This window comes from Pinus tabuliformis, chromosome J, assembly GCF_031772625.1.
Source record: "Pinus tabuliformis cultivar Carrire ecotype Pingquan chromosome J, CPIR1, whole genome shotgun sequence".
In the NCBI taxonomy this organism is placed as follows: Eukaryota; Viridiplantae; Streptophyta; class Pinopsida; order Pinales; family Pinaceae; genus Pinus; species Pinus tabuliformis.
The window spans coordinates 209,446,311-209,473,069 of record NC_142295.1 but is presented as its reverse complement, the minus strand read 5'-3'; the positions used below and the strand labels follow the sequence as shown (position 1 = coordinate 209,473,069).

General features: G+C 38.6%; 1 protein-coding gene across 1 annotated transcript; it reads left to right on the top strand.

The window, feature by feature from the left end:
• Window positions 1-23,816: 23,816 nt before the first annotated feature.
• LOC149226429 (uncharacterized) lies at window positions 23,817-25,202 on the top strand. Its single transcript, XM_089380200.1, has one exon. It carries the CDS (start codon window positions 23,817-23,819, stop codon window positions 25,200-25,202), a length of 1,386 nt encoding a protein of 461 aa, XP_089236326.1.
• Window positions 25,203-26,759: the final 1,557 nt, after the last annotated feature.

The following is a 26,759-nucleotide window of genomic DNA, read 5'->3' as shown; positions in this document are numbered from 1 at the left end:
TAGGAATACCATGGAGAAAATAAGGCAAAGGAGATAGCCAGGTTGCCAAAAGAAAATTCTTTTTAGAAGGTGAGGAACCCACTAAGTACAAAAATGGAGTAAGGAGGGAAAGTCTACCATATCCATAGAATGAGGTAGGCTACCAACTAATCAAATACATCTCATGTGAGGGTAGGTATATTGTTTTCTATGGCTATCATTTCAGGATCCTTGAAGAATTAAGATTTGGAGCAGAAACACCCCCTCACCAAAGGCTCAGCATACCATAATTCTTGCTTCAATCACTCACAGAATAAAGCATCAAAGTGAAGGAGGGAAAATCCCAGCAGTTATCTCACCATCTGTTTATTAGGATCCTCGTAGAAGATTCCCTCCAAAACCTCAAAACTCCTATAACATGGTTGGCTTTTAGAGACATGCCAGCGGAGAATGACATCAAAGCTCTCACTTACGATGTTAGTCCTACTGTGAGTGAAGAGGAAGTAAAACAGGAAGAAGAAGATACAGAAGGAGATAAGGATGAGATGGATGAAGAAGGAGCTGACACAGAGGAACATGATGAAGATGAAGAAGAAGAGGGAGAAGAGAAGGAGGAGGATGAAGAAACAGAGGAGGAAATTAAAGGGGAAGCTGATAGAGATGATGAATATCTACAAGAAGAAGAAGGCAGGAAGGACATAGACGAAGAAGGCAATGGAAAAGAGGGGATAGAAAACAAGGAGGAGTCACCTAGGGTGTCTCCAGAAGCCACTGAGAAGGAGGCAGTAGTTGCCCTCACTGCTGTCAGCACCCCAATCAAGCAAAGAGGAAAAAGGCAGAGGCAGACCCCATTATATTTCAGGACAAGAAAGAGCACAAGAATAAGACAGGGGAAGCCATAAACATCAACCAAAATTACTATTGTGATTGAAGACTCCCCTACACAAAAACACAAAATGTCTTCCCCTAAGCCCCATATCACCTATGTGAGGAGGCATACTACTAGATCAACTTCCTCCAAGGGAAAGGCAATCCTACATGACACACAGCAAAATCCATTGGAAGCAAAAACAGTCCTACGGGATACTCTGTTGAATCTACAGGAAGAAAAAATAGTCCTAATTTGAAAGGAAGGTAGGGGAGCAGAAAGAAACTAAAGAGGAGGACCCAGAGACAAAAGAACCCAGCCCCCAACCTAACCTAGACTCCTTTACCATTTTATTAAAGGAGGTAGGGTCATACCTCAAAATTTGGCATAACACTGTTCTTTGAGCTTGAGAAGGAGAGGGCTAGAACTCACCGATGGATGCAGATTGCCAAATCAAAGGGGGTGGAAGACATTAGGAATATTGAAAAGAAACTCAAGGAGATGGGCAGAGAGCTAAGTGGCTTGAGGGAGAGAGAAGTTGTAATGGGAAATCAACTAGAGACAAGAAATGCATGGCTGAGGGGATAGTTGCAGGAAAGAGAGAACCAATTGGAATGTATGGCTAGTCTCTCCTTGGAAGAAATACAGTGCAAGATGCCAGCTAAATCCTATGCTCTCTACCTCAAAGAACAATGGTTGCAGTTTCAAATTAAGACCCTGGCACAAAGAGGAACCATGCCATTTCAGAACTACAGGCAATTTATTGATCTTTGTGATCAAATTACACTAGAAGATAGGGCCAAAATGGCTGAGTTTTATTTGCAGAACATGGCCCTCAAAGACATGAATGTATGGGACCCTAATGCCAAGCTAGGATATCTACAATTAATGGCTTTGGCATCATGGATGAACCATGAGGATTCAAGAGATGCAGAGATGAAAAGGATATTGATAAGATAGCAAACGGAACCTCTTCTGATCAGAGTTGAACAATAAAATCCCATGGCCCTCATTAGTACCCATAATTTGATTTCAAATGATCCTCAACTGGCACCTAGATATCTTGTTGCCCAAGAGCAAGCAATTTCACATTTTGAGGACATGTTCAGGTTGCTAGGAGATGATAGTATACATGCTTGCCTGAGGAGATGGAACACCCTGCCATACAGCTTAAAGATAAGAGAATATCACTCCCCTCAAAGGTTGAGAGAGGCACTCAACAGGACACCTATGTATAAGCAATCTATGCAAAGGTTGAAGGTGAATTAGATAGGCCTAAAACTCATTCCACCACTACTCTTAGGGATGCTAGAAGGGAGAAAAGAAGAAGAAGAAAAGAGGCAGTGGGAAGAGGTAGAAAAGAAAATAGCCTTCTATGAACAAGAAGAGGAGACCACAGCATAGGCATGGGATGTTAGAGATGCTACCAGAGCCATGAAGGATATGGATATTGATTATGTTGCTCAGAGGATGAGAAACACTTTTAGTAGCGAGGTGATGATGACCCTCATCATGGGGTAATTATATGGGCCTTAATTCACCTCCTAGCTTAGTCAAACCAACTATTCTCATAACTTATTGCATGCTTTTGATTATATTTTGTTTATGAGGTGAGTTAGAGTTGGATAGTATGCTTTGTGGTCTAATGTGCATTTAATGTAGCATTAAAGGAGAAAATCAAGGAATTTTGGCAAATACCAAGGTCAAAACTTGAATGGGACAAGGGAGAGGGATTATAGGAGGTAAATCCTCCTCATTTACTACCCCTCCATTCGAATATTCCTCCATCAGCTCGGAGTGCAAACAACCAAATCATGAGGACTAGAAGGTAGCTGAGCAAGTGAGAGACAAAGCACCAATTTATCTCGAGTTTGGGAGTCGAGCTTCCCTAATTTTAAGGAAGTCGTTGGGGACTTCAGATGTATAAGTAGAGAGGCCTAGGACCTCAGTAGGATTCAAATTTTTTATGGTAAAACTCTACTCTATTTTTGAGATGTAAAACTTGTGACAATTATTTTTTATATAATTTGTTGTTTTGGTAATAAGAATGAGTTATATTTTGAGCCAGCACTGAGTTAACTCAGAGGGATGAAGCTCTTGGGTTAGGGCCCAACCCTGGCAGCCAAGGCTCCTCTTGATTGTACATGTATGTTTAGTGTAGATTCATAGCTTAATTATTAATTTTCTTATTAGATGCATTTCCATTACAAGTAGTGTAGATTATATTGGTTGTGTGATAGTTTGCTTCCATTTGTGCCTTATTGCAAGTAGTAGGTTAGCATGGAGAAAAAGGATCACCACAAGGTTGTTAGTAGGTGTCTCGGCCTCACTTCCTCCCTCCGGGACCATGACTTGAGGAAGGGACCCTTAAGCAGCACCAAAAACACAGATTTCTAGTTCTTTTATAAGCTTTGGAGTTTGTTGTCTTTAATTTAGTATTTGGTTAATGTTGCAAGGTAGATTCCATTGTCATCTTTTCCATCTCCATTTCTGCAGTAGATCTCACTTGTGCTTTCATTCCCTTCAGCAACTTTCTTCATGCATAATTTAGGCAGTTGATTCATTAGTTCTACTTTTCTAGTTTATAAAAATGTATCTTGTTACGTAAGTTTTTGAAAGACGCACATGTTTTATGAAGAGTAGATGCTTCAGGAGGAGACGAAGACTTCACACCGAGTAGCCACCTTCCACTTCATCCACCTTAGCCATCCCTTGTTTTCACCATCACCCTCGCTAGTTTTCCATCATTTTTCATTGAAATTATCCCAAGCACATTGAGCGAATCTAGTCATCTATCATCTTGGATATTGACTCCTGAGTGATCCTAGACCTTCTAACACTCCATTACACCCATCACACAACTTTCATAAGCCTCCCATCACCTCCAACACCTCACATTTAGCTCTCAGCTGCATCCTGTAGGTTTCTTGTAATTCCTACAGGATCATCCTATAGGTTTCTAGTACATCGTGTAGGTTTTCGTGAAACAGCCTGTTTTGAGGTTGAATTGATGGAAAACCTATAGGAAGTCACAAAAATCCTCCTAGGGACCCTCCACACCATCCAACCACTCCATAAACTTTCTATCCATCCTCAAACACTCTTAATCCACCTGTCACATTCACAAGAACAGTTAGTTTGCATACTTGATTTTGCATAAAAAGACCAAAAAAAGTGAAAACAGATTTAGTTTAGTTTCTTTAACTGCACATTAGTCTTGTTTGATGCTTCTTACTTCTGCAGCTTAGATAGTAGCATTTGTTTTATGTGGATTTAGCATTTCTGCTTAGCGTAGCTTCTTAAATGGTTAATTAAGGTATGGTGTGGTTTAGCATTACATGTTGGCCTTCTCCATTACTGCAGTAGAGTAACTCCTTAGAGTAGATTTACCTTATTCCATCAAAGAATCAAGCTTCTTCTGACTCCATAGAAGTCTGGCTTGGAACCCCAGTGGTCTCTCGCCAGCTGAACAGTGACAACAGGGAGAACCATCACTTTTTACTTTTGCATATAACACTGTCACCTCCAAGTTTGTTTGAAACCTAGATTGATGTTGGAATTATGAGACAAGTGTTGTCCTTGATGGAAAATCACACAAATGATAAATTATAGTGCAGCAAATTTATTTGATAAATTATAGTGCAACAAAGTTTCCTTCATGTAGAGAAAAGTTCACGCACTTTTATGCAGAGAAAATTTTATTCCATGTAGAGAAAAGTTCATGCACTTTTATGCAGAGAAACGTTTATTCCATGTAGAGAAAAGTTCACGCACTTTTATGCAGAGAAAAGTTTATTCCATGTAGAGAAAAGTTCACGCAATTTTATGCAGAGAAAAGTTTATTCCATGTAGAGAAAAGTTCACGCACTTTTATGCAGAGAAAAGTTTATTTCATGTAGAGAAAAGTTCACGCACTTTTATGCAGAGAAAAGTTTATTTCATGTAGAGAAAAGTTCACGCACTTTTATGCAGAGAAGAGTTTATTTCATGTAGAGAAATGTTCACGCACTTTCATGAAGAGAAAAGTTCCCTTCATGCAAGAGAAAAGTTCACGCACTTTCATGGTTGGTTCATGGTATTAGTCCGACAGTTTTTGATCCTATGGTTTTGGTCCGTGGTATTGCATCCAAAAGTGTTGATCTCACGCACTTTCGTGGTTGGTTCATGGTATTAGTCCGACAGTTTTTGATCCTATGGTTTTGTCCCGTGGTATTGCATCCAAAAGTGTTGATCTCACGCACTTTCATGGTTGGTTCATGGTATTAGTCCAACAGTTTTTTGATCCTATGGTTTTGGACCGTGGTATTGAGAAAGGACTAAGGCTATAAAAGAGGAAGGAGATCATTTGGCAAGGCATCTTTTGATTAATTGAATATCTGATAAAGTGCTAGATCTGGAATACAGTGATTGGGTTATGGTGCAGATCTAGATCTGAATAAAGAAGGAACCTGAGCGCAAGGAGAAGGATAAGTTCTATTGATGGGTCAAAATCTTAAGGCTGGAATAGTGGTATCTCTATATGATTTTGATCTGTGATATGTGGTGCATGCTTGATCTATAAATCTGATAAGCTGGGTTAACTAATATCTGAATGTTTGAAAGAATGAATTTAAAGATCTATACGCAGGTTTCTGTTGGTGAAGTTGCAGACTTTAATTGAAATATGTTTTAGTTGTTTTTTATCTATTACTGTGGTGTTCAAGGTTCTGATTTGATATATGGTTTCTGTGTGCTGAGAAAGTATTAATTCATCTTATGCACAAGGAAGTTGGTTGATTGCAGATCTATTTGATACTTGAGGGATCAGGATCTTAAGGATTGGAATGTTTATCATTATCTGGTTTGATAGACCAGATCTGAATTATTGACGTATGTTTTATGAATGGTATGATTTGGGTATGTCTGATGTATGGAACAGCTACAAAGTTATAAGGAAATATTTGTAGATCTGTATGCGGGTTGGCTTTGGTGAAAGCATTGATTCAGTATTGGGTAATTCAGAGATTGATGATGCTAGTATTGATTGATTATGAGCTTCAATGATATTAATGGGTCCAGTATGAAAATTGGATGAAACGTGGCCTTTCAGATTATGATGTTGTGCTTCAGTGTATCCAGTCTGAAAATTGATGAAACGTGGTACCTGGAGGAAGAAAGAGAAGGTTGTAGCCTTCGGTAGGTCTGCACCTACGTACTAGTACATCAGCTAGTATAAGAGCCAAGGGGGTGGTAGCTCCCTTCTAGTAGTAGCTGGAAAACAAGTAAAGGTTGGAGCATCTCAGCAGGTAGCAGCCTACGCAAAGGGGGTTGTAGCTCCCTTCCAGGAGAGTCTGGAGAACGAGAGAAGGTTGTAGCCTTCTGCAGGTAGAAGCCTATGTACTGGTATAAGTCCGCACCAGTACAGAACTATTGTAAAAGGTATTTCTTATTAAAGAAGATTGAGACGACTTGTAGCAGGTGGTTTTCACCCACATTGGGTTTCCACCTTACATCATGGTGTTCATGTGTGCTTCTTGTGTGTGATGATCTGTTCTATTTTACTGCTCTGGTTTACTGCTCATATGGTTAATAATGTTCTGATGCACTCATTAGAGATCAACTAACTGAATCATATGTTTAATGGATATATACTTGTTGCATCACATATGAATCTTAATATGGAAAGAGAAAAAGTTATATTGATCTGATAATACTGATTCACCCCCCCCCCCCCCCCCCCCCCCCCCTCTCAGTATTATTTCCAACAATTGGTATCAGAGCAGGTCCTTTGGTAGAAGCTTGATCGCTTGAAGGAGATCCGTGGAACAATGGGAAAGAAGCTTAAGAAGAAAGCTCATAAGAAGAAGAAGACATCTCAGAAGAACTATGACAGTGGGAGAATCGATTGGGGATTAGGTATAAGAAGCTCTTCAGATTCAGATTCGGAATCATTTCAGAATGAAGATGAACTATCAGGTATGAATTTGCTATCCTCTGATGTTCCAGCTATCTATCCATTTGGGAAAGACGGAAGTGATAACGAAAAAACTGAATGTGCTCTTATGGGTGAGGAAGAAGGATATCAAATAGAAGCAGAATTTAACAGGCTGACAAACAAAATTAGTGAACAAGAAAGACTTCTGAACATAAAGAGTGGTGCCCTCAAAGAAGCTGTTACTAGACAAAAGGCTCAATGAGAGTTATTCAAGGAGAAATATCAAAAGTTGCAGGTTGAAGCAACATCTCTAAGAAATGAATTCAATGAAAAGAACACAACCATCAAGAAACTCAGAGATAGATCCAGTTACTATGAAAGTCTTGAAGCCACGATCCGCTCTCTAAAGGAAGATCTTGAAGAATCAAAGAAGCAGAATAAAGATCTAGTCCAAGATATTGAAAAACAGGGAAACGAAGTTATCAGCTTAAAATCTCAGCTAGAATGTGCCTTCAGAATTCGTCAAATACAACAGGATCTGAATGAAGAACAAGAAAAGGAGATTCTCAAGCTAAAGCATCAGTTGGAAGAAGAAAGGAAAGCTGAAGAAGACATGAAGAAGCAATATCTAGAAAAAGAAGAACAACTTCAGGTTGAGGTAAATATCTTAAAAAGTAAATTAGAAGAAAAGGATAAGCTCTTACGTTTTCAAGATAGTACTAAAGTCTTGGATGATATTCTTAATAGTCAAAGATCTCCTACTATCAAAACTGGTCTTGGCTTTCATGAATCTGTTGAAGGTGAATCTAGTTCACAAGGTGAGGCAAGGAACTCTAAAGAGAAATCTAAAATGATCAACAAGGAGATAAGAGAGATGAAAGGTCAATCTCATCATCAACCAAGGAAAGAAATTCTTCAAAGAAAATCTTTTACTCCTCCTATGAATAATGTTGAATGTTATGTATGTCATAACCTTGGACATGTTGCAGCCAGATGTAGAAGAAGAAGGGTTCAAGATCATCAAACAAACAGATCATCTCAGTCAAGGTACTTTAATGGATATTTCTTTGCTTGCAATATGTTTGGTCACAAAGCTGCTAATTGCTACAAAAGGAATATGAAACATGTAAGATGTTATGCATGTAACAAGCTTGGACATATAGCAAAGGAATGCAGGAACAAAGCACGGACATCACACCAAAAGGAGAAAACATCATCACACTTGAAGATATGGAAGAAAAAGGAAGTTCAGTCAGAAAGTGGCGGCACAACACATTATACAGACATAACAGAGGGAGCCGGAAGTGTAAAACTTCAATCTCCTACGCAAGCTTGATAAAGGGAAGTTGCATATATACGCGAATTTGTTACTGCACAGTCGCGTATATGATTGTTTGAAGAAAGGCAGTAGGGACAGATTCAAGAAAAGGATCAGTTTTGCTCTAATTGATAATGGTTGCATTTTGCTAATGATGTGTGGATATGATGGTTAGAAGTATTTTGGTTCTAACTTGATATTGCTAATGTCTTGATACTTCTTATTAATATGCATGATTAGATCTGACAGATGGCACAGGTTTAGGGGGAGCATATGCTCTTAATGCATTGTTGGCATTCTGGTTAATAGTCCTTGGTGATGATGCTTATATGGATAAATGATTCATCTTGCTATGATATGGTTATGAGTTGTTCAGATGATTCTTGGGGTTACATAGTTGATATTTAGATCAGATTTGTGGTTGATTCTCTAATGGTGCTTACATGGTGATCTTCATAAGGATAAGGAGCAGTACATAATTCACATCTTCTTTACTTGATGATGAGTCACTCATATGATATTGTCGTCATATGCATAAAGATCATATACTACAGTTATGATGCAGGATTCCTATTGTTCTTAGCACATATATGGATGAGGATTGTTGGCTGGATACATGGATGATTATTCAAAGTTACATTGTTGGAGACATGATGATGATGAGTTCTTACCTATATGATGATAGGTTGTTTCATATGTTGATTGATGCAGATATTCCCAATTGATGATACTTGGTTCATGCAGATCTGGATGGCTATGGTGTTTCTCACATATGATATAATGTGAATGATTCTGTATATACAGAATTCTGTTCAAAAGGATGAGTTGATACGGCCATATCTTGATGATTCATGCACTAATACAAGTTGTTGGTCTAGTTGCTGTTGACAGATGCTATGGAGCAGATCATACAGTGTTGTTGCTGATGTTTATCATGATCTTATTTAGGTGTTTGGTCTCTGTTATAAATGTCATGTATATCATTCGATGTAAAGGTCATATCAAGACTCATGATGTAATAGTGTGTCTCTATCTATTGTAGTCATTTGATGAGATCTCTTCAGGTCATGTAACGACCTATGTTGGTTTCCCCACTATGCCTGGGATGAATGATGTTATTCTCTTATGTTATGTAAACTTTTGGTATATCACCATTGTGATGGGAGATAGATGTATGTATGAGTCTTTGGTGATAGGAAGGTCATTTATGATGTATAGAGTCATGTTCTTCTTGTAGAACATCTTTTTACAGACCTTGCTTACAGTCAGGGGGAGCATGAACAACACACTTCAGCAGAGCAGAGATTTCAGCATGTAGCATGGACAGATTGGTACACCTTGGCATATACAAAGGGGGAGCTCATTCAGAGATTTCAGCAGGTACTCAGAGGAAGCATGGACAGAGTGGTACTTCTTGGCATATACAAAGGGGGAGCTTATTCAGAGATTTCAGCAGGTACTCAGGGGGAGTATGGACAGCAAAGGAAGAGAATATCTTGGTCCGCCCTTTGCCCTTGATGTCAAAGGGGGAGAGTGATTTGGTATTGTTGCCATCAAGTCCAAAGGGGGAGATTGTTGGCATTATGATGCATGGGAGATTGTTGGCATTATGATGCATGTGTTGTACTTGATGGCAAACAACTCATAGAAGATCAACTCACTTATATATATCTAGATGAATCTACGAAAGAGATATCAGATGACAATTCTCAGTATGACAAGTCCAAAGGGGGAGATTGTTGGCATTATGAGACAAGTGTTGTCCTTGATGGCAAATCACACAAATGATAAATTATAGTGCAGCAAATTTATTTGATAAATTATAGTGCAACAAAGTTTCCTTCATGTAGAGAAAAGTTCACGCACTTTTATGCAGAGAAAAGTTTATTCCATGTAGAGAAAAGTTCACGCACTTTTATGTAGAGAAAAGTTTATTCCATGTAGAGAAACGTTCACGCACTTTTATGCAGAGAAAATTTTATTCCATGTAGAGAAAAGTTCACGCACTTTTATGCAGAGAAAAGTTTATTCCATGTAGAGAAAAGTTCACGCACTTTTATGCAGAGAAAAGTTTATTTCATGTAGAGAAAAGTTCACGCACTTTTATGCAGAGAAGAGTTTATTTCATGTAGAGAAATGTTCACGCACTTTCATGCAGAGAAAAGTTCCCTTCATGCAAGAGAAAAGTTCACGCACTTTCATGGTTGGTTCATGGTATTAGTCCGACAGTTTTTGATCATATGGTTTTGGTCCGTGGTATTGCATCCAAAAGTGTTGATCTCACGCACTTTCGTGGTTGGTTCATGGTATTAGTCCGACAGTTTTTGATCCTATGGTTTTGGCCCGTGGTATTGCATCCAAAAGTGTTGATCTCACGCACTTTCATGGTTGGTTCATGGTATTAGTCCAACAGTTTTTTGATCCTATGGTTTTGGACCGTGGTATTGAGAAAGGACTAAGGCTATAAAAGAGGAAGGAGATCATTTGGCAAGGTATCTTTTGATTAATTGAATATCTAATAAAGTGCTAGATCTGGAATACAGTGATTGGGTTATGGTGCAGATCTAGATCTGAATGAAGAAGGAACCTGAGCGCAAGGAGAAGGATAAGTTCTATTGATGGGTCAAAATCTTAAGGCTGGAATAGTGGTATCTCTATATGATTTTGATCTGTGATATGTGGTGCATGCTTGATCTATAAATCTGATAAGCTGGGTTAACTAATATCTGAATGTTTGAAAGAATGAATTTATAGATCTATACGCAGGTTTCTGTTGGTGAAGTTGCAGACTTTACTTGAAATATGTTTTAGTTGTTTTTTATCTATTACTGTGGTGTTCAAGGTTCTGATTTGATATCTGGTTGTTGTGTGCTAAGAAAGTATTAATTCAGCTTATGCACAAGGAAGTTGGTTGATTGCAGATCTATTTGATACTTGATGGTTCGGGATCTTAAGGATTGGAATGTTTATCATTATCTGGTTTGATAGACTAGATCTGAATTATTGACGTATGTTTTATGAATGGTATGATCTAGGTATGTCTGATGTATGGAACAGCTACAAAGTTATAAGGAAATATTTGTAGATATGTATGCGGGTTGGCTTTGGTGAAAGCATTGATTCAGTATTGGGTAATTCAGAGATTGATGATGCTAGTATTGATTGATTATGAGCTTCAATGATATTAATGGGTCCAGTATGAAAATTGGATGAAACGTGGCCTTTCAGATTATGATGTTGTGCTTCAGTGTATCTAGTCTGAAAATTGATGAAACGTGGTACCTGGAGGAAGAAAGAGAAGGTTGTAGCCTTCGGTAGGTCCGCACCTACGTACTAGTACATCAGCTAGTACAAGAGCCAAGGGGGTGGTAGCTCCCTTCTAGTAGCAGCTGGAAAACACGTAAAGGTTGGAGCATTTCAGCAGGTAGCAGCCTGCGCAAAGGGGGTTGTAGCTCCCTTCCAGGAGAGTCTGGAGAACGAGAGAAGGTTGTAGCCTTCTGCAGGTAGAATCCTGTGTACTGGTATAAGTCTGCACCAGTACAGAACTATTGTAAAAGGTATTTCTTATTAAAGAAGATTGAGACGACTTGTAGCAAGTGGTTTTCACCCACATTGGGTTTCCACCTTACATCATGGTGTTCATGTGTGCTTCTTGTGTGTGATGATCTGTTCTATTTTACTGCTCTGGTTTACTGCTCATATGGTTAATAATGTTCTGATGCACTCATTAGAGATCAACTAACTGAATCATATGTTTAATGGATATATACTTGTTGCATCACATATGAATCTTAATATGGAAAGAGAAAAAGTTATATTGATCTGATAATACTGATTCACCCCCCCCCCCCCCCCTCTCAGTATTATTTCCAACAATTGATAAGTAAAGTTGGTAGCCCAAGAGTTTCAGCATCCTTGCTGCAATACTGGCGCTCATAAATCCTAAGGAAACCTTGTGATCTTGGAGTCTTGTATGAGGAGGCCAAAATAAGATGAGTAGTTGTTGTGCTACATTCCTTAAGGATAGGATGTTGTGTTGAGGAAGGCAAGACACTACCAAGCGGAATCATATGTGGACCTCGAAGGATCTTTATTATGAAAATGTTATTATGGGTGTGAAATTGGCTTAGGGGGAGTTATGGTAGAGGTACGAATTCTCATTGGTTGGGTGGACAATATTTCTATTCACTGTGGCTTTGTGGCACGCTAAGAAGTTTATTCAGATAAGTAAACAAAAATTTATTATGTATTTTTGTTTTTGTTTTTGTGTCTATGATATTTCAATGCATATTTTTTCTATAACTTGCAGACTATGGAACCAATAAATAGGACTAAAATTGTTTCTTTTTGGTTATGTTAGTTACCCATGTTAATAGACAAACTATAAGTCCTTCAATAAAACCAAATACAAATTGTAAGAAACCATGAAAAATGAATAAACTAACAAATCCCAATAACACAATACAAGAGAACTAAAGAAGAACAGAAAATTAATTAGAAATCAGTGATATATATCAAGCAGATTCTTACAGAGTTTATCACCCACGTTTATTTCACATTGTTTGTACCCATAATAATTAAAATAAGTATAATTGTTAGAAACAAAAGGTTGATTTTTCTCTTGTAAGAAAAATGAATAATCACAAGAAACATTGTATAAAAAAAGATATCAAATACAATAAATAGCCCTTTATTATCCTTCAATAAAATGTAAATAAAATTTAGTACATGCAGTCAGCCAAGGAGACCATATTTCTCCAAACATTGTACCCATATATTGTTTATAAAACCCATGTACAATTAACATTGTTTTTATAGAAAATTTTAAAAATTATATCTACAGAACATAATCTTCACAGGCAGCCTCGAAGGGCACTGTTAAGTAAAGTAAATCCAAGTTTTTGGGTGGGCATAAACACACTATGAAGGTAACAATTATCTCTAAAATAGACAGCCTATGGCGAGGGTTTTGAACCCCAAGCCATAAGGTCCCCACACCGAGACAAGGCTCTTAGTTCGAATTGAAATTATAAAGATAAGGAAACAAAATAAGAACCTAGTAAATTGATAGCACAACATTGTTTTAAAGCTTTAAACCTTCGTCACCACCAGGGATGAAGCTCTCACATGTGGAAGGAAACCCCCCCTTGCCTCGGGCGCAAGGGAGCTTAGTTAGTGTGAATTCATTAAGGAAAAGAAAGGAATATATGAATTAACCCTAATGACCAGGCTATTACCTAAAGGGGAAGAGTTCTAACTTTTTTCATGGCTCTCACACCATGCACATAATCACAAAATTAGTTACTAGAAAGAACTTGGAAAAAAAAAACTTATCTAGAGTTTTCATGAGTGCATGGCCAAACTGGGTACTTACCAATATAACCATGTCTCTTTGACCCTTCTAATGCCCATAAATTTTGTTGTGAGTAAACACTCTTCAACAAATCATAAATGCCCTCGTTTGTGGGTATCTATGGTTTCAATTAGGACAAAACCCATGGGAAACCCTAATATTGAAGAAAGAAAACTCGAAGAGAGTATGTGATAATGAACTGTACAAATAATCTATGATCGAAAACTTTTGACACTAAGGAGAAAATCCTTACAAGCAAACCAATATTGCCTATTGCAAAGGGTTTCAGAGCCATAGAGTCTGTGAAACAATGAAAATTTTGACGAAGCATGAGAGAAGGGTTGCAGAGCTCATCCGAGGTTGAGAGGGTGCAACTGAGTGTCGGCAATAAGGTATGGGTGTAGTAGTTTCCATAACTAAAAACTTTCCATCACCATCGTTGATCTGAAAACCCTAAACATCAACGATATGGATTGGTGACACCTCACTTGCCCAATCTGTGACATGACGTATCTGGCGAAAAAACCAAGCATGCCAGCTAGCCACTTCCAGAAGGTTCGATGAATCTTATGATAAACAAGATTATATTGTGTTAAATTATCCTTCGGGTATCCATAGGCCTCATGTTAATAGTATTGTAATGCACGAGGATATAACATAAACATTAAGATTATTAAGTTGGGGTTGAGATTCACATCATACAAATAATCTTCATTATAATAATTTCAAAACGTTATTTCAAGGATTACCAAGGAAATTATACTAGCATTTGCACCACATGTTGCAAAGGAAACGCTGTAAGGCAATGATATAAGAAACAATAGCATAGAAGAAAGAAGTCAAAATTTTATGCAAATGACATAAGAAACAATAGCATAGAAGAAAGAAGTCCAAATTTTATGCAATTTTGTTTCTTTACTGGTGTTTATTTTTTATCATCAACAAATGCCTAGATCAGCTATCCAGATTACCAAGAACCTCACGTTTGAAGGCGTTGCCACAATCCCACAAAGCTCATTTCGATGATCACTGAGAAGGAAATTTTTGTGAGAGATGCAAATTGTTTCCATTGTTTATTGAATGGACTCTGTTCTTGCACTAATTATTGTAACGCTAATTGCAAATCGTCTCATACAAAATAGTGTGACTGCAAGCATAAGCAATTACTTGCCTTTTGTGACAAGCATATGTTTGATAGAGAAAAATGGACAAATGCAAAAGCAGAGGGGATTAGTAAAATATTTGATGTGTATCAGTTTCTGTTCGGTGTAATCTAGGGTGCATACATAGCAAAAACATACCTAGATAGTTAGTGACATTTTCATAAGACAGATTGAATTTCTACTTGATTCATTTCTTCATATCGGCCATAATTTTACAAAAAATGTTGAATAGGGGTTACATTGAGTATATTATTGCTGGTTACATTGAGTATAGTATTGCTAGCAATTTGCATAATGCAGTGTTGTTGGGTGGTATGCCAATGGTGACACATCATGTGATCATATTTCATTGATATAGACGGTATTTCGAGCATAGTTATTTAAGGTTATGTGTAGAAGATTTGAAGAGAAGCTATACATGGAAGATTCTACCTGCCAGGGATATATCATGCATTTTACAGTCACGGCCGATTCTATGGATATTGGAAATTAGCGTAAGGCTAAGCTCTCCCTTATGTATCACATTTGATTTCCTTCTCATGGGAGATGTAAGTCTTGTTGAAGCAGTTGATCGTGAGAATTGGGCAAGAAACCTTTTGCATGTAGTTTCCAAGCATGATATTGTTCCTTGGATGCTTCTTGCAATGCTTGAGGGAATTGTTGAGCCTTTGACTGTTATTTTGCCATATTGGCATGGAAAATTCCCATATTTTTCTATTCAAGAGGCTTCTAGGATTCTTCTTAATAATGCCCTATAGTATACTTCGACAGTGTCACAAAGAGAAGCCCATACAGACCTATTGGCACTTCTGTGTTCTGCTCAAGCCATGGTGCGGCTTGTATCGACAATTCTGACACCCACCTCAGCAATGGAGCAAGTTTGGAAGTGGTTCGAAGGTATGTGTGTTCTCAAGACTTCTTACAAAAATAAGAGGGTAGCATTGACTTCAAAAGGAAACAATCTGTCAAATCCCTATAATGGATGTGTCATTTCAAAACAGAAAGCAATGCTACCAACGGATTGGAAAAATTTACTCAAGGAGGGAAAGAGATTTGCAAATGTTAAGATATCCCAATTATCGGAGCAGGTAGAAAAGTAGGGTCGGTTCTAAAGAACGTATTTTTCTCTAGGTAAACAAATCACCTACAAGACTTTGGGAGAGAATGAAAATCCTCAGCCATGAACATATTGCACTTCTGTTGGATACGTCACTAATGCATAGATTCGATTCTTTGGTTGACCAGGATATTAACATCATAATTCCTACTCAAATTTTGCATGGCAGAATCCTTAAACCCTGCATATTTTGCAAATGACAGATATGGTGGAAATTCATATATCTGTATTGTTCAAAGTTTTAAGAATCACATGTATCTAAGAATCCAGGAACCTGAGTTAAGAGAAACGAGAAGTTTAGGGATCTGTTTTAAAGGTCATTATGCAAGCAAAGAAATCAAAAGCAGGTACCAGGGATATATGAATGACTTTTCAGCTTGTGAAAGTTGAAGAATACCAATTTCCTTTCTACTACACAATTATAGTGCTCTTGTGCATCTTGTTTCAAATATCACTAATGATGATTTGCACTTTCTACTTGCACATTATTCAGATGAGTTTAATCACTCGGAGGCTGGTCGGGAATTGGCAAAAATCTCATGCTTTCTCTCATTGATTAGGCACCCCAGATCAACTAGGTTGTGGACTTAGTAGAAAAGTTATGAATATTTTGAAAGGTTTGGGCTCACAATTTGGTAACTTTCACATTCTGAGCGATGAAGAAGTGCACAAGGGAATGAAAAGCAGTGAATTGAAGAAAATGTTCGAATAACATAGCTTTCTTCCTAATGTTGACAAAATTGTTGCATAAAAAGAAACCGCACCTGAATCAAAATCTGATGCTAAATTCTGAGGATCTGGTATAACAGTAGATTCTACACAAAATGGTGAAACCATCTGAGCTCTTCATCAATAAGTGAATCATGGAAAGGTTTCAATATCATGTTTTTTTGAGGCATCTCTATTAGAGATCTTAGTTCCTGGTCGGAAGCTACAAAACAGAGCTTTGCATGGAGATCTTGTTTTGTTTAGAATCTAGTTTCATGGTTTCAATTTGCATTGATATGGAAAATTAATTGTTGGTACCATCTTGATGAAGATCCCAAGTGTTTGAAGTAGTTACCAATACCTTTGTAACATGAAAAAAGGTTATTTCTGCATTATGACCGGATGACTCTCTCACTAGATGATTGGGTCATTACAGTAGCATTTTATTTTATGTTACAATGGTTAAGTTTTGAGACTGGAGAAATTCTTGATACAGCAGATAAAGCTCATGATGGGGATATCACTGATATGGTTTAGGCACCTCAGCCTCTTGCAACATAAAGTGGTCTCACAACTATTTCAGCTACGACCAACAATGACAAAAAGGTGAAATTTTGGAGTTGTCTCTGTTTAATTGAATGGACTGTGTGCCTTGACAAAAAAGTAAGTGACTTGTTGAGGTAACATATGAACAACTCAATTACGAACACCTAGCAGAAATATCTTCTCATTATTAATTATGGATATTCTACATGGAAAATGAAGTAGATAATGTAGCTCTGAGATGATGAGAAAATTATTTGTTGAATATAGAATGTTAAGGTAAAGAATTTAGTTAAGAGGTGAAAAATATATTCCTCCAAAATAGGATAAAGGACAGCTGGTGAAGATAGGTGGCAGAGGATCAGTAGGCAGAAGATTACTTAAGATTTAAAGGGAGATTTTGAGACAATATTTGAGCAACCCATCACAGGAATAAAGGAAACCATTCAGTAATCAAGGAAGGATTTTCTAGATCTCTTGCCACTGATCAGATATTTTACTCATTCTTAGTTTATTGTTAGATTTATTTTCTAAACACTTGTAACAGCTTGAGAAATATGTTGGTCTATACATTCTTTCGTTTGTAATGGAATAGGGGCTCGCTTTTGGGGTACCAAAAAGACTTGTACTCTCTAAAAAGCTTGATATTTCAGAGTTTTAATCAAAAGGCTTCTGGCTTTAATTTATGACGGACTTTGTTCACTATGTAAGTGATTTCTTGTGTTTCATTATATTTTCCTTCGTCCATTTTGAAGTTGTGTAGATCATAAGGAGAGGCTACGCTGGGAATCAATCTCCCTTAGTTCCCATGACAGAGTTGCATCCTTTACTAAGCAAACTATATAAACTGTATATTTATGTTAGTTTCTCAACATCTAAACATAATCACAATTTGTGCTATTGTTGAGTTGTTGAAGAACCTTCTTCATGCTTTTATAATCTTATCAGATGACATGAATGTTCAGACTGAGTGTAAGTGTTAATTGATACTCTTAAGTCTTCTAGCCACATCTTTCAAGATAATGTCACTCTGTCATGGTTGGATGTTGACACTTTGATTGGACTTTCTCAACGGGACGGCTCCATTAGTTGGAGCAAGGATCTTGCAACCCTTAGTAACCATCTCTCAAAAAAACACCACATACAAATCTGGCCACTGTACTCAAAAGGCTATTGTTCATATCCATGAACAGTGAATTAGCCTCGTAACATTTGAGGGAGCCCCTCTGGTTCAGGGACCATCTTGAGCCTAAAGTAGGTTAAATTAATTTCTTGACACAATTTCCTAGCCAAAAACTGTCTTCAAGAAATTGAGACAATAGGTTCCACTTCCTTCTCCTACTCGACTCACTTCATTCAACGCTCCAAATTTTACCGCAAATTAATAATGATGGTTGGCATACACAGTTTGTCAGTAAAATCCCCCTCGGGGACATACCATGCCCACATTAATGGCAAAACAAATAGAAATCATCATGAACAAATAGTTGTTACCAATAAAATCATTCACAGAAGCAAAAAAGGATCATTTTCCATTCATTCACAGAACCTTCAATGCAGGATTTTTTTATTTTGAACATAATTGATTAAAACTTTCAGGATTTGTAATTTAACTTGTCTGTCCCAGAGTTACAAAATAAGTATAGAGAACGAATTCAACAAATTCTCTTGGCTCACGAATTTCGTTGTTACATATGTTAGGAGTCCTGGGAAAGCTTATAACAGCTTTGACTGTGTCATAAAAATCAATAAACTAGCTGCTAGGCACCCGATCTATGACCACGTCTTGGATCATAGAAATCAATAAGCTAGCATTAGATCAAATCCCTGATCATTGTAGCGTTTAGAGGTAATAAATCCTACAAAGGAATTAAAGGTATTAAAACCCTCTAAATCAACACACAAATGTTGAACTGGTTTTTTAGTTCTTGGCCTTCAATCCCATGTTTGATTAATATGTGTTGTGCTGAAGCATTCACCATGTATTGCAGTAATCGTTGAGCTTCCTGCCTTTCGCAGCCACATACGCGTAGAGATTAACGCTTAAGGTAGCTTCTAGTGAAGTATTGTTGTTGTTGCTGCTTAAACAGAAGGCATCCAACACTCCAACATGGCACTAAGGGATTGAGGATGATCTTGATTTTTCCTTCTTAGGTGTCGAGAATTTCTCAATCAAGACTTCTTGTATTAGATTATAAGAGCCGAACACCCATTCCTAAACCAAATAAAAAAATAAAACAAATGGGAGGCATTCCATCTGTATTAGGCTCTAAAATTAAGCTTTTGAAGGCTCAGGAACATAAAATAGCAAGTGTGTGGTGTTGATTAAATGTGCCTTGGGTTGAGATTGACAAGGGTTGCATTGAAACAAATGGTATTGATGTGCCTACCTTGTCTACAAGAGGGCAAGAGAGGATGGTCTCCTTGTATGGGTTGCTTCCTGGGACAAAACCTCCTAGGTTGCACAGAGAAAAGCTGCAGCAACTATGGCAGATGGAAATCCAACCGTGTTAAGATATCACAAAATCAAAACTATATCTTAAAAATCCAATAATATATCTTAAAAATCCAATAAGACCAATATAATTTCTGATCATTCGATATCCATAACTCGATAAATTCATTAGTGGTGAAAATAAGTTATTAATGTGGAACAAAATCCCATCACAACATTGTTAGTTAGATAACAGTGCACAAATGAAAAAAAGCCCATAAAGCATTACATCAAAATTGTCTGCATATTAATATCAACGCGAGGAATGATACTAAAACTTGCAACACAAAATCAAACTTTCAGATTCACAAAAGCATAACACTATTGGCAATGGCAACGACAACACCAAAATAAGGAAAGAAATTATAACAACCCAATTACTTATCTATAATTATCTTCATGTATGCAATGTAAATACTTTTATAAATTAAAAGGCGAAGAGAGGGACACATATTCCATCGCTTGAGGCAGGAGATTGTTTGACAGAATTGTTGTTTTAAATATCAGTCCTCGGATAGTCTTGGCTTTCAGAATTTGAGTCAGGTAAGTTACAGCTATTGCACTTAGTTACAGAGCATAGGATTGCAAGAGAATCCATTATGGGTTGTTGCAATTCGGAACTGTCATGTTGCTATAATCCTGATGAATCTCAACATTCTTAGCTTGAGCATCCTATAGGTACTAAATTCATAAATAAACTAAATGTTTCTTTGTGTACCTGATATCACACAGACTGTGTCTCCCTCTCTCAGCTCAACGTCAGGAAGTATGCCATGAAAGAAAGTTGTAACAAAAATCCATTTGGACTATGGAGAACAATTAATAGCAGTAAGACATCATCATGCCACCCCAATAGGGCTCAAAAAATTGAGACATGAAATCATCTTTGACCATCCAATAAGATTTAAAAAATCCAAAAAAAAAGTATACATAAGTTGCACTTTACATCTGAAAAAATAAAATATTGTATTGGCATATTGGCACTTTACATCTGAAAAAATAAAATATTGTATTGTCAGGGTTCAAATCCGAGGACATTCACATTTGCAAATCTTTTCCAAATGACGCAGTGGGTCGGCTTGGTGTACCTCAATCTCTCTTTCAATCATCTCACAGGCTAAGTTCCGTCATCGATCGACGACCTGCTCTCTCTGGTTCAGTTCATAGATCTGTCTCACAACAAAATAACAGGGCCAGTTCCCGACCCTGTATCCAAACTCGGAATGCTTCGGCTCTTGAATTTCTCCTATAATGATTTATCTGGCCTCATTCCATGTACTGGCATGTTCAGAAACCTGAAAAATACAAGTACATCAAGACTATAAATGAAATTCTGTTTTGAGAATTCTTAGTCTCATAAATCTTACATGGTCTCCATGGTTTTCAGTGGATGTAAAGAAAAATATGATATTCTGTTATTATGAATAGGTCACAGAGGGACAATATATGCAAATGGGAAAAGGAGAAATGCAAGTGCCATGCCTGCAAAATACAGTCTACTAGACATTCAAAGCATACTCTGGATGGATTGATTATCTTGTTATGTAAAGACAAGTGAATTGGTGAAAAAACTGACCAACGTAGGACGATACACCAGACCCTGTCAGGGTTCAAATCCGAGGACATTGACATTTGCAAATCTTTTCCAAATGACGCAGTGGGTCGGTCTGGTGTACCTCAATCTCTCTTTCAATCGTCTCGCAGGCTAAGTTCCGTCATCGATCGGCGACCCGCTCTTTCTGGTTCAGTTCATAGATCTGTCTCACAACAAAATAACAGGGCCAGTTCCCGACCCTGTATCCAAACTCGGAATGCTTCGGCTCTTGAATTTCTCCTATAATGATTTATCTGGCCCCATTCCATGTACTGGCGCGTTCAGAAACCTGAAAAATACGGTGTTTTTAGGAATAAAAAAAAACAATGCATCAGATTTTCCACAAAGCAGGGAAGAAAGACATGAAGAGTCTCTGTGGAAGAGTCTCATCGCCACCAGGCAGTCTCTGCGAAGAGTCTCATTGCCAGCAGGCTAGGCCTGGCCTTTCATGGCCCATTACCATGGAAAAAAACCATTTTTCTATAAAAAAACAGATTAAATGAACGGCAGAAAACACCCCAATCATCTAACACACATAATCAATGGCTCAAGATCGCACACGTCACATTTTAGGGACGTCTTTCTCAGGTCACATTTTAGGGATGTCTTTCTCAGAGGGAACGCCTTACGACGTAATTAAACAAGGGTATAAAGTTCATTAATTGTCTCTTGATATTTTAGTAAGGTAATTTTAACTCTGGCATGTGGAATTTCCAGCATTGTCAAATAATAAAAAATCACATTTTACAAACTTACGCCTGGAGTTAACAGAGGCATGTTACAAATTCTCATTGATATTTTTATGGCAATTAAAATATTATAATATTTTCCAAATATAATGGATATCTATGATGATGAAGAATGTCCACTAAAACCATATTATAAATCATATTTCAAAATAAACATTTTAATTAAAAATACTACTTGCGTAAATATAATATAATTACATTAAATATTATAATATTTTCTATATTTTTATTTTAATATTATATATTTTTTCAAATATAACCTCACACACATAACTCTCATTAATATAATATGATTTTTAATAATATATTATAAATCACATATCAAAATAAATATGTATGTCATTAAAAATATTACCTAGTAAATATAATTAAATTATAATTAATTTTTATAATATTTATATATTTTTATTTAATATTATAAGAAAATTATGTTAAAAAATAAAATTCTATATTTCAAATATAACTCTCATTTATGATTTATAATATAATATTACATTATGGACGGACGAGGGTTAGCTGAAGGCCGCTGGAGGCGATTTCAAACTTCTCTCCCGCGCTTGACTGGTTCTGCTCCCCAGGCTCTACCTGGCAGGCTGCCGCCAGTCGCTGCCTTCCTCTCTCCTGCGCGCTGCGCTTCCATCCTCGGGCCTCCTGCCCGGCCCTACGCTGGGGCCCATTCCCTGATCTCGCCCTTTTGAGCTGGCTTCTCAGTCTTGAATGGCTGGGAATGCCCCCCCCCCCCCCCCCCTCCAGATCCAGAGAACCATGCAGAGCTCTTCGCTTCCCTGATCCCTGATAATGCCTCTGCAAAAACTCGCCCCTCTGTCTCTAAGTTTATCAAGAAACTGGATGAAATCCCCGAGGTATCTCTCCCTCCATCTCTGCCAAGGAAATCAGCAATCACCCTCGCTGAAAGAGGTCTAGTAGGACAGTTCACTGGCCTTTGGCCTTCTCCAAGATCAGTCCAAAAATGGGTGGAGCGCAACTGGATCGCAATGACACAAGGGAAAATAGCCATCAGATTTTGTGGAAGGGGCTATTATACATTCATCTTCGAAACAAAAGAGGACAGGAATCTCATATTTAGAAACGGCCCCTACTTCATGGACTCAAGAGGCCTCTATCTGAACAGATGGACACCAGACTTCGATCCGGAAATGGACATCCCAAACGCAGTTCCGGTTTGGGTCCGCCTCCCACACCTGCCGCTCCACTGTTGGGGGGACGAATCAGTAAAGGCAATAGGGAATGCAGTCGGCAAATATATCGACAGATCCGAGCCAAGGGAGAACATGCATGCGTGCGCCAGGATTTGTGTAGAAGTAGATCTTGGGAAAGGCCTGCCGGAAGCCATCAAGATCAAGGTCGACCAATGGACGCACATCCAACAGCTGGACTACGAGCAACTGCCCTTCAAATGCAAGGTATGTCACGAATACGGACACTTTGCAAATAGATGTAGCAAATCAAAATCAAATGAATCCATTGAAAATGAAGAATCTCCGGACGGCCAATGGGAACAAGTAAAAAAGAAAAAATCTTCTTCCTCTCAAGGGCCCAGCTCTAAGCCCTCCCTGGAAACCCCCCCCCCCCCCTTCCCTCCCCTCCCCCACCCAGCTCAGCTCCCTCTTTTCCCTCCACCTCCAACCCTTTTGAATCCTTGGAAGTTGAAGATCCTTCTTCTCCTCCCCCTTCCCCTCGCAACAACTCATTAGCTGTCATCTCCTCACCTTCGATCCCTCTGCCCTCCCCTCCTCCAACAATAGAGAGAATACTCACCAGAAATAAACTGAAAGAAACCAGTCTTCCCTCAGATCCCCCAAGAAAGGCAGGTAGAAAGTCAAATAAGGAACTTAGAGACGAGGCAGCAGCAAAAGAGATGGCTACTGGAGCACAGCAACCAATGGACTCCTATCTAGACAGGCAAAAAGGAAGTGGGGAAAAAACCAAGGAGAGAAGCGGGACTCACCCAAAAACTGGTAAATGATGAATCTGGTCTCTTGGAACTGTAGGGGGATGGGCTCCTCCTTAAAAATAAATGCAGTCCGTGACTTAATAAATCAGGAGCAACCAGACTTTTTCCTCATCCAGGAGACCAAAATATCAGACCAAGACTTTCAAAAACAAGTTAAACGATTCAAAAATTTTGAAGGTTACTCTATAGGATCAGAAGGTGCATCAGGAGGCATAGGAACACTCTGGAACAAGAATAAATGGACTCACATCAACCTCCAATCTTGTAATTGGTGGATAAGAACAGAACTCAGAAACAAAGCTTCTCAAGAAGTCTACAGCATATACAACATCTACGCTCCAAACCATTACAGGGACAAATCAACATGTTGGGACTCATTATCCTTAGAATTACAGTCCTCCCACGACAGTAGCATAATTCTGGGAGGAGATCTGAATCTCATAAGAAATGTGGATGAAAAGTTAGGAGGAAACTTTCATTCAGACCCCTCAAGAGAGGTGCTGGAGGTTATAATCCAGTCTCATAATCTCATTGACATACCTCCCTTCAACGGGAAATACACATGGAGTAACAAAAGAACAGGCTGCTACAATATCAAAGAGAGGTTAGACAGATTTCTCGTGCAGGAAAGAATCGCAGCAAGCTTCTCTTCCATCAAGAGCAAAATCATTCAAGCTTCGGCCTCTGATCACAAACCTGTGGTGATGAACATGGAAAAAGGGAGAAATCTGGGGCCCCTCCCCTTCAAATACAATAAAATATGGGATTACAAAGAAGACTTTCGCTCCCTCGTTCAAAATCAGTGGGCAAAGGAAGTGTGGGGATCGCCTTACTACGTCTGGGAAACCAAATTAAAATCCCTAAGAGCAGTCATTAAACAATGGGCCAAGGAAAACGCAGCAACAGAGAAGAGGAAAAAAACGGATCTGCATACGCAAATGGAGCAGTGGAACAAAGAAAAGGAGAACAGCCAACCCACAAATGAAGATATAATCCATGAAAATGAAATGTACAGGGAGCTATATAGACAAAATCGAGTTGAGGAAGAGGAACAAAGGCAGAAATCGAGGTGCCTATGGCTGAGGGCGGGTGACAAAAATACCTCCTTCTTCCACAACAACATAAAGCTCAGGCGCGCCGGGAACCAGATAGATAAAATTGAGGCAGAAGGGCATGAGTACAGCGACCAAGATGAAATTAAGGAGGCGGCTTTCAACCACTTTAAATCTCTTCTAGTAGCAGCCCCTCAGCAGTCGGACAGCTCTGACTTCCTCAGCGCAGTTGAGAACAAAATCTCAGACCCTCAAAACAGAGATCTGGATCAGGAGGTCACAGAAGAGGAAATTAGGGAGGCAGCATTTAGTATGCAACCGGACAAGGCTCTGGGCCCTGATGGTTTTACGGTTGCCTTTTACCGAAACCATTAGGACACAATCAAAAAAGACTTTGTGCGAATGGTCAAAAACGTTTTTAAAAATCACAAGATGGGAGACAACACAAAATCCTCACATCTTGCACTCATCCCTAAGGACGTTAACCCTCGTTCTTTCGACCGCTTCCGACCAATTTCCCTCTGTAATGTTTCCTACAAGATTGTAACCAAAATTCTTGCCAATAGGCTCAAAAAGCTCCTTCCTTATTTAATCTCAGAGAACCAAGGGGGATTTGTTCCCCACAGGCAAATCACAGATAATGTCATACTTATTCAAGAGGCAATTCACAGCAGCATCAGCAGGAAGGAACGAGGAATGATAATCAAACTCGATATGGAAAACGCTTTCGATAGAGTCGACCACCACTTCCTAACTGCAGTTCTCAAAAAGTTCGGGATTTCAAAAAAATTCATAAGCACCATCTCTGGTTGTATCTCCAATCCTTGGACTGCTCCTCTGATTAATGGTCGCCCAAGCAGGTATTTTAGAAGCACCAGGGGATTGAGGCAAGGCTGCCCTCTCTCCCCTTTCTTATACATCATAATGGCGGAAACTCTGAGTATTCACTTAGAAAAACTCTGTAAGAAAAAAGAGATCACAGGAATTGGTATAGAATGAGGGACTAAAGAGATTAATCATTCGCTCTTCGCGGATGATACCCTTCTCATAGGGGGACCCTCAAGCCTAATGGCAAAAAGATTCAAGAAAGTCTTGGACGCCTTCCTAGCTGCCTCTGGAGGGATGCTGAATAACAAAAAATGCAAGATCTATACCTGGAATGTCCCTGATCAAATCAGGCAAAGAATCTCTCTGATTCTGGACATTCCAGTGCAAAGGAACTGGAGTTATTTCTCTTATCTTGGTCTGCCTTTAGCCAAAGAAACAGTTAAGGCTGAGATATGGGCCAAACACATAGAAAAGATGAGAGGTCTCCTTCAAAGTTGGGGAGTTTCTTGGCTAAATCTGGCTGGTAGATCGACCCTTATAAAGGCTGTTCTCTATGCTCTCCCCATCTACCAATATGCAGTCACTTTGGCTCCCGCCAGCACACATAAGCACATGGAATTATTAATGAGAAGTTTTCTCTAGCAGGGGGGAAAGCAAGAATCTAAGAAATTTAGCCTTGTCAAATGGGAACAAGTCATCCTTCCCTATGACAAAGGTGGGCTCGCCATTAAAATTCTGAGCTTCTCCAACCGGGCTATGGGCTTTAAACTAATTTGGAGAATCCTCACCGGCAAAGGCTCTTGGTGGGTGGAAGTATTGAAGAGGAAATACCTGAATGGACCAAATTTTAATCTACTTTCCGAAACAATAGCTGAAAGATCTTGCACCCCTGTTTGGAAGCTAATTAAAAAGGTCCTTCCTCAGTTCAGAGAGAACATTTCCAAAGTGCCTGGAAGCGGCAAGGAGGTCAATATCTGGACTGATAGAATCATGGGCGCCAGACCAAGAAACCACATCCAAAATCTCAGGCCTCTGCACATCTGGATGGAAGCTAAAAACTTAACCTCCTTGTATGATATTTCAACTTGGGACCAAAACACCTGG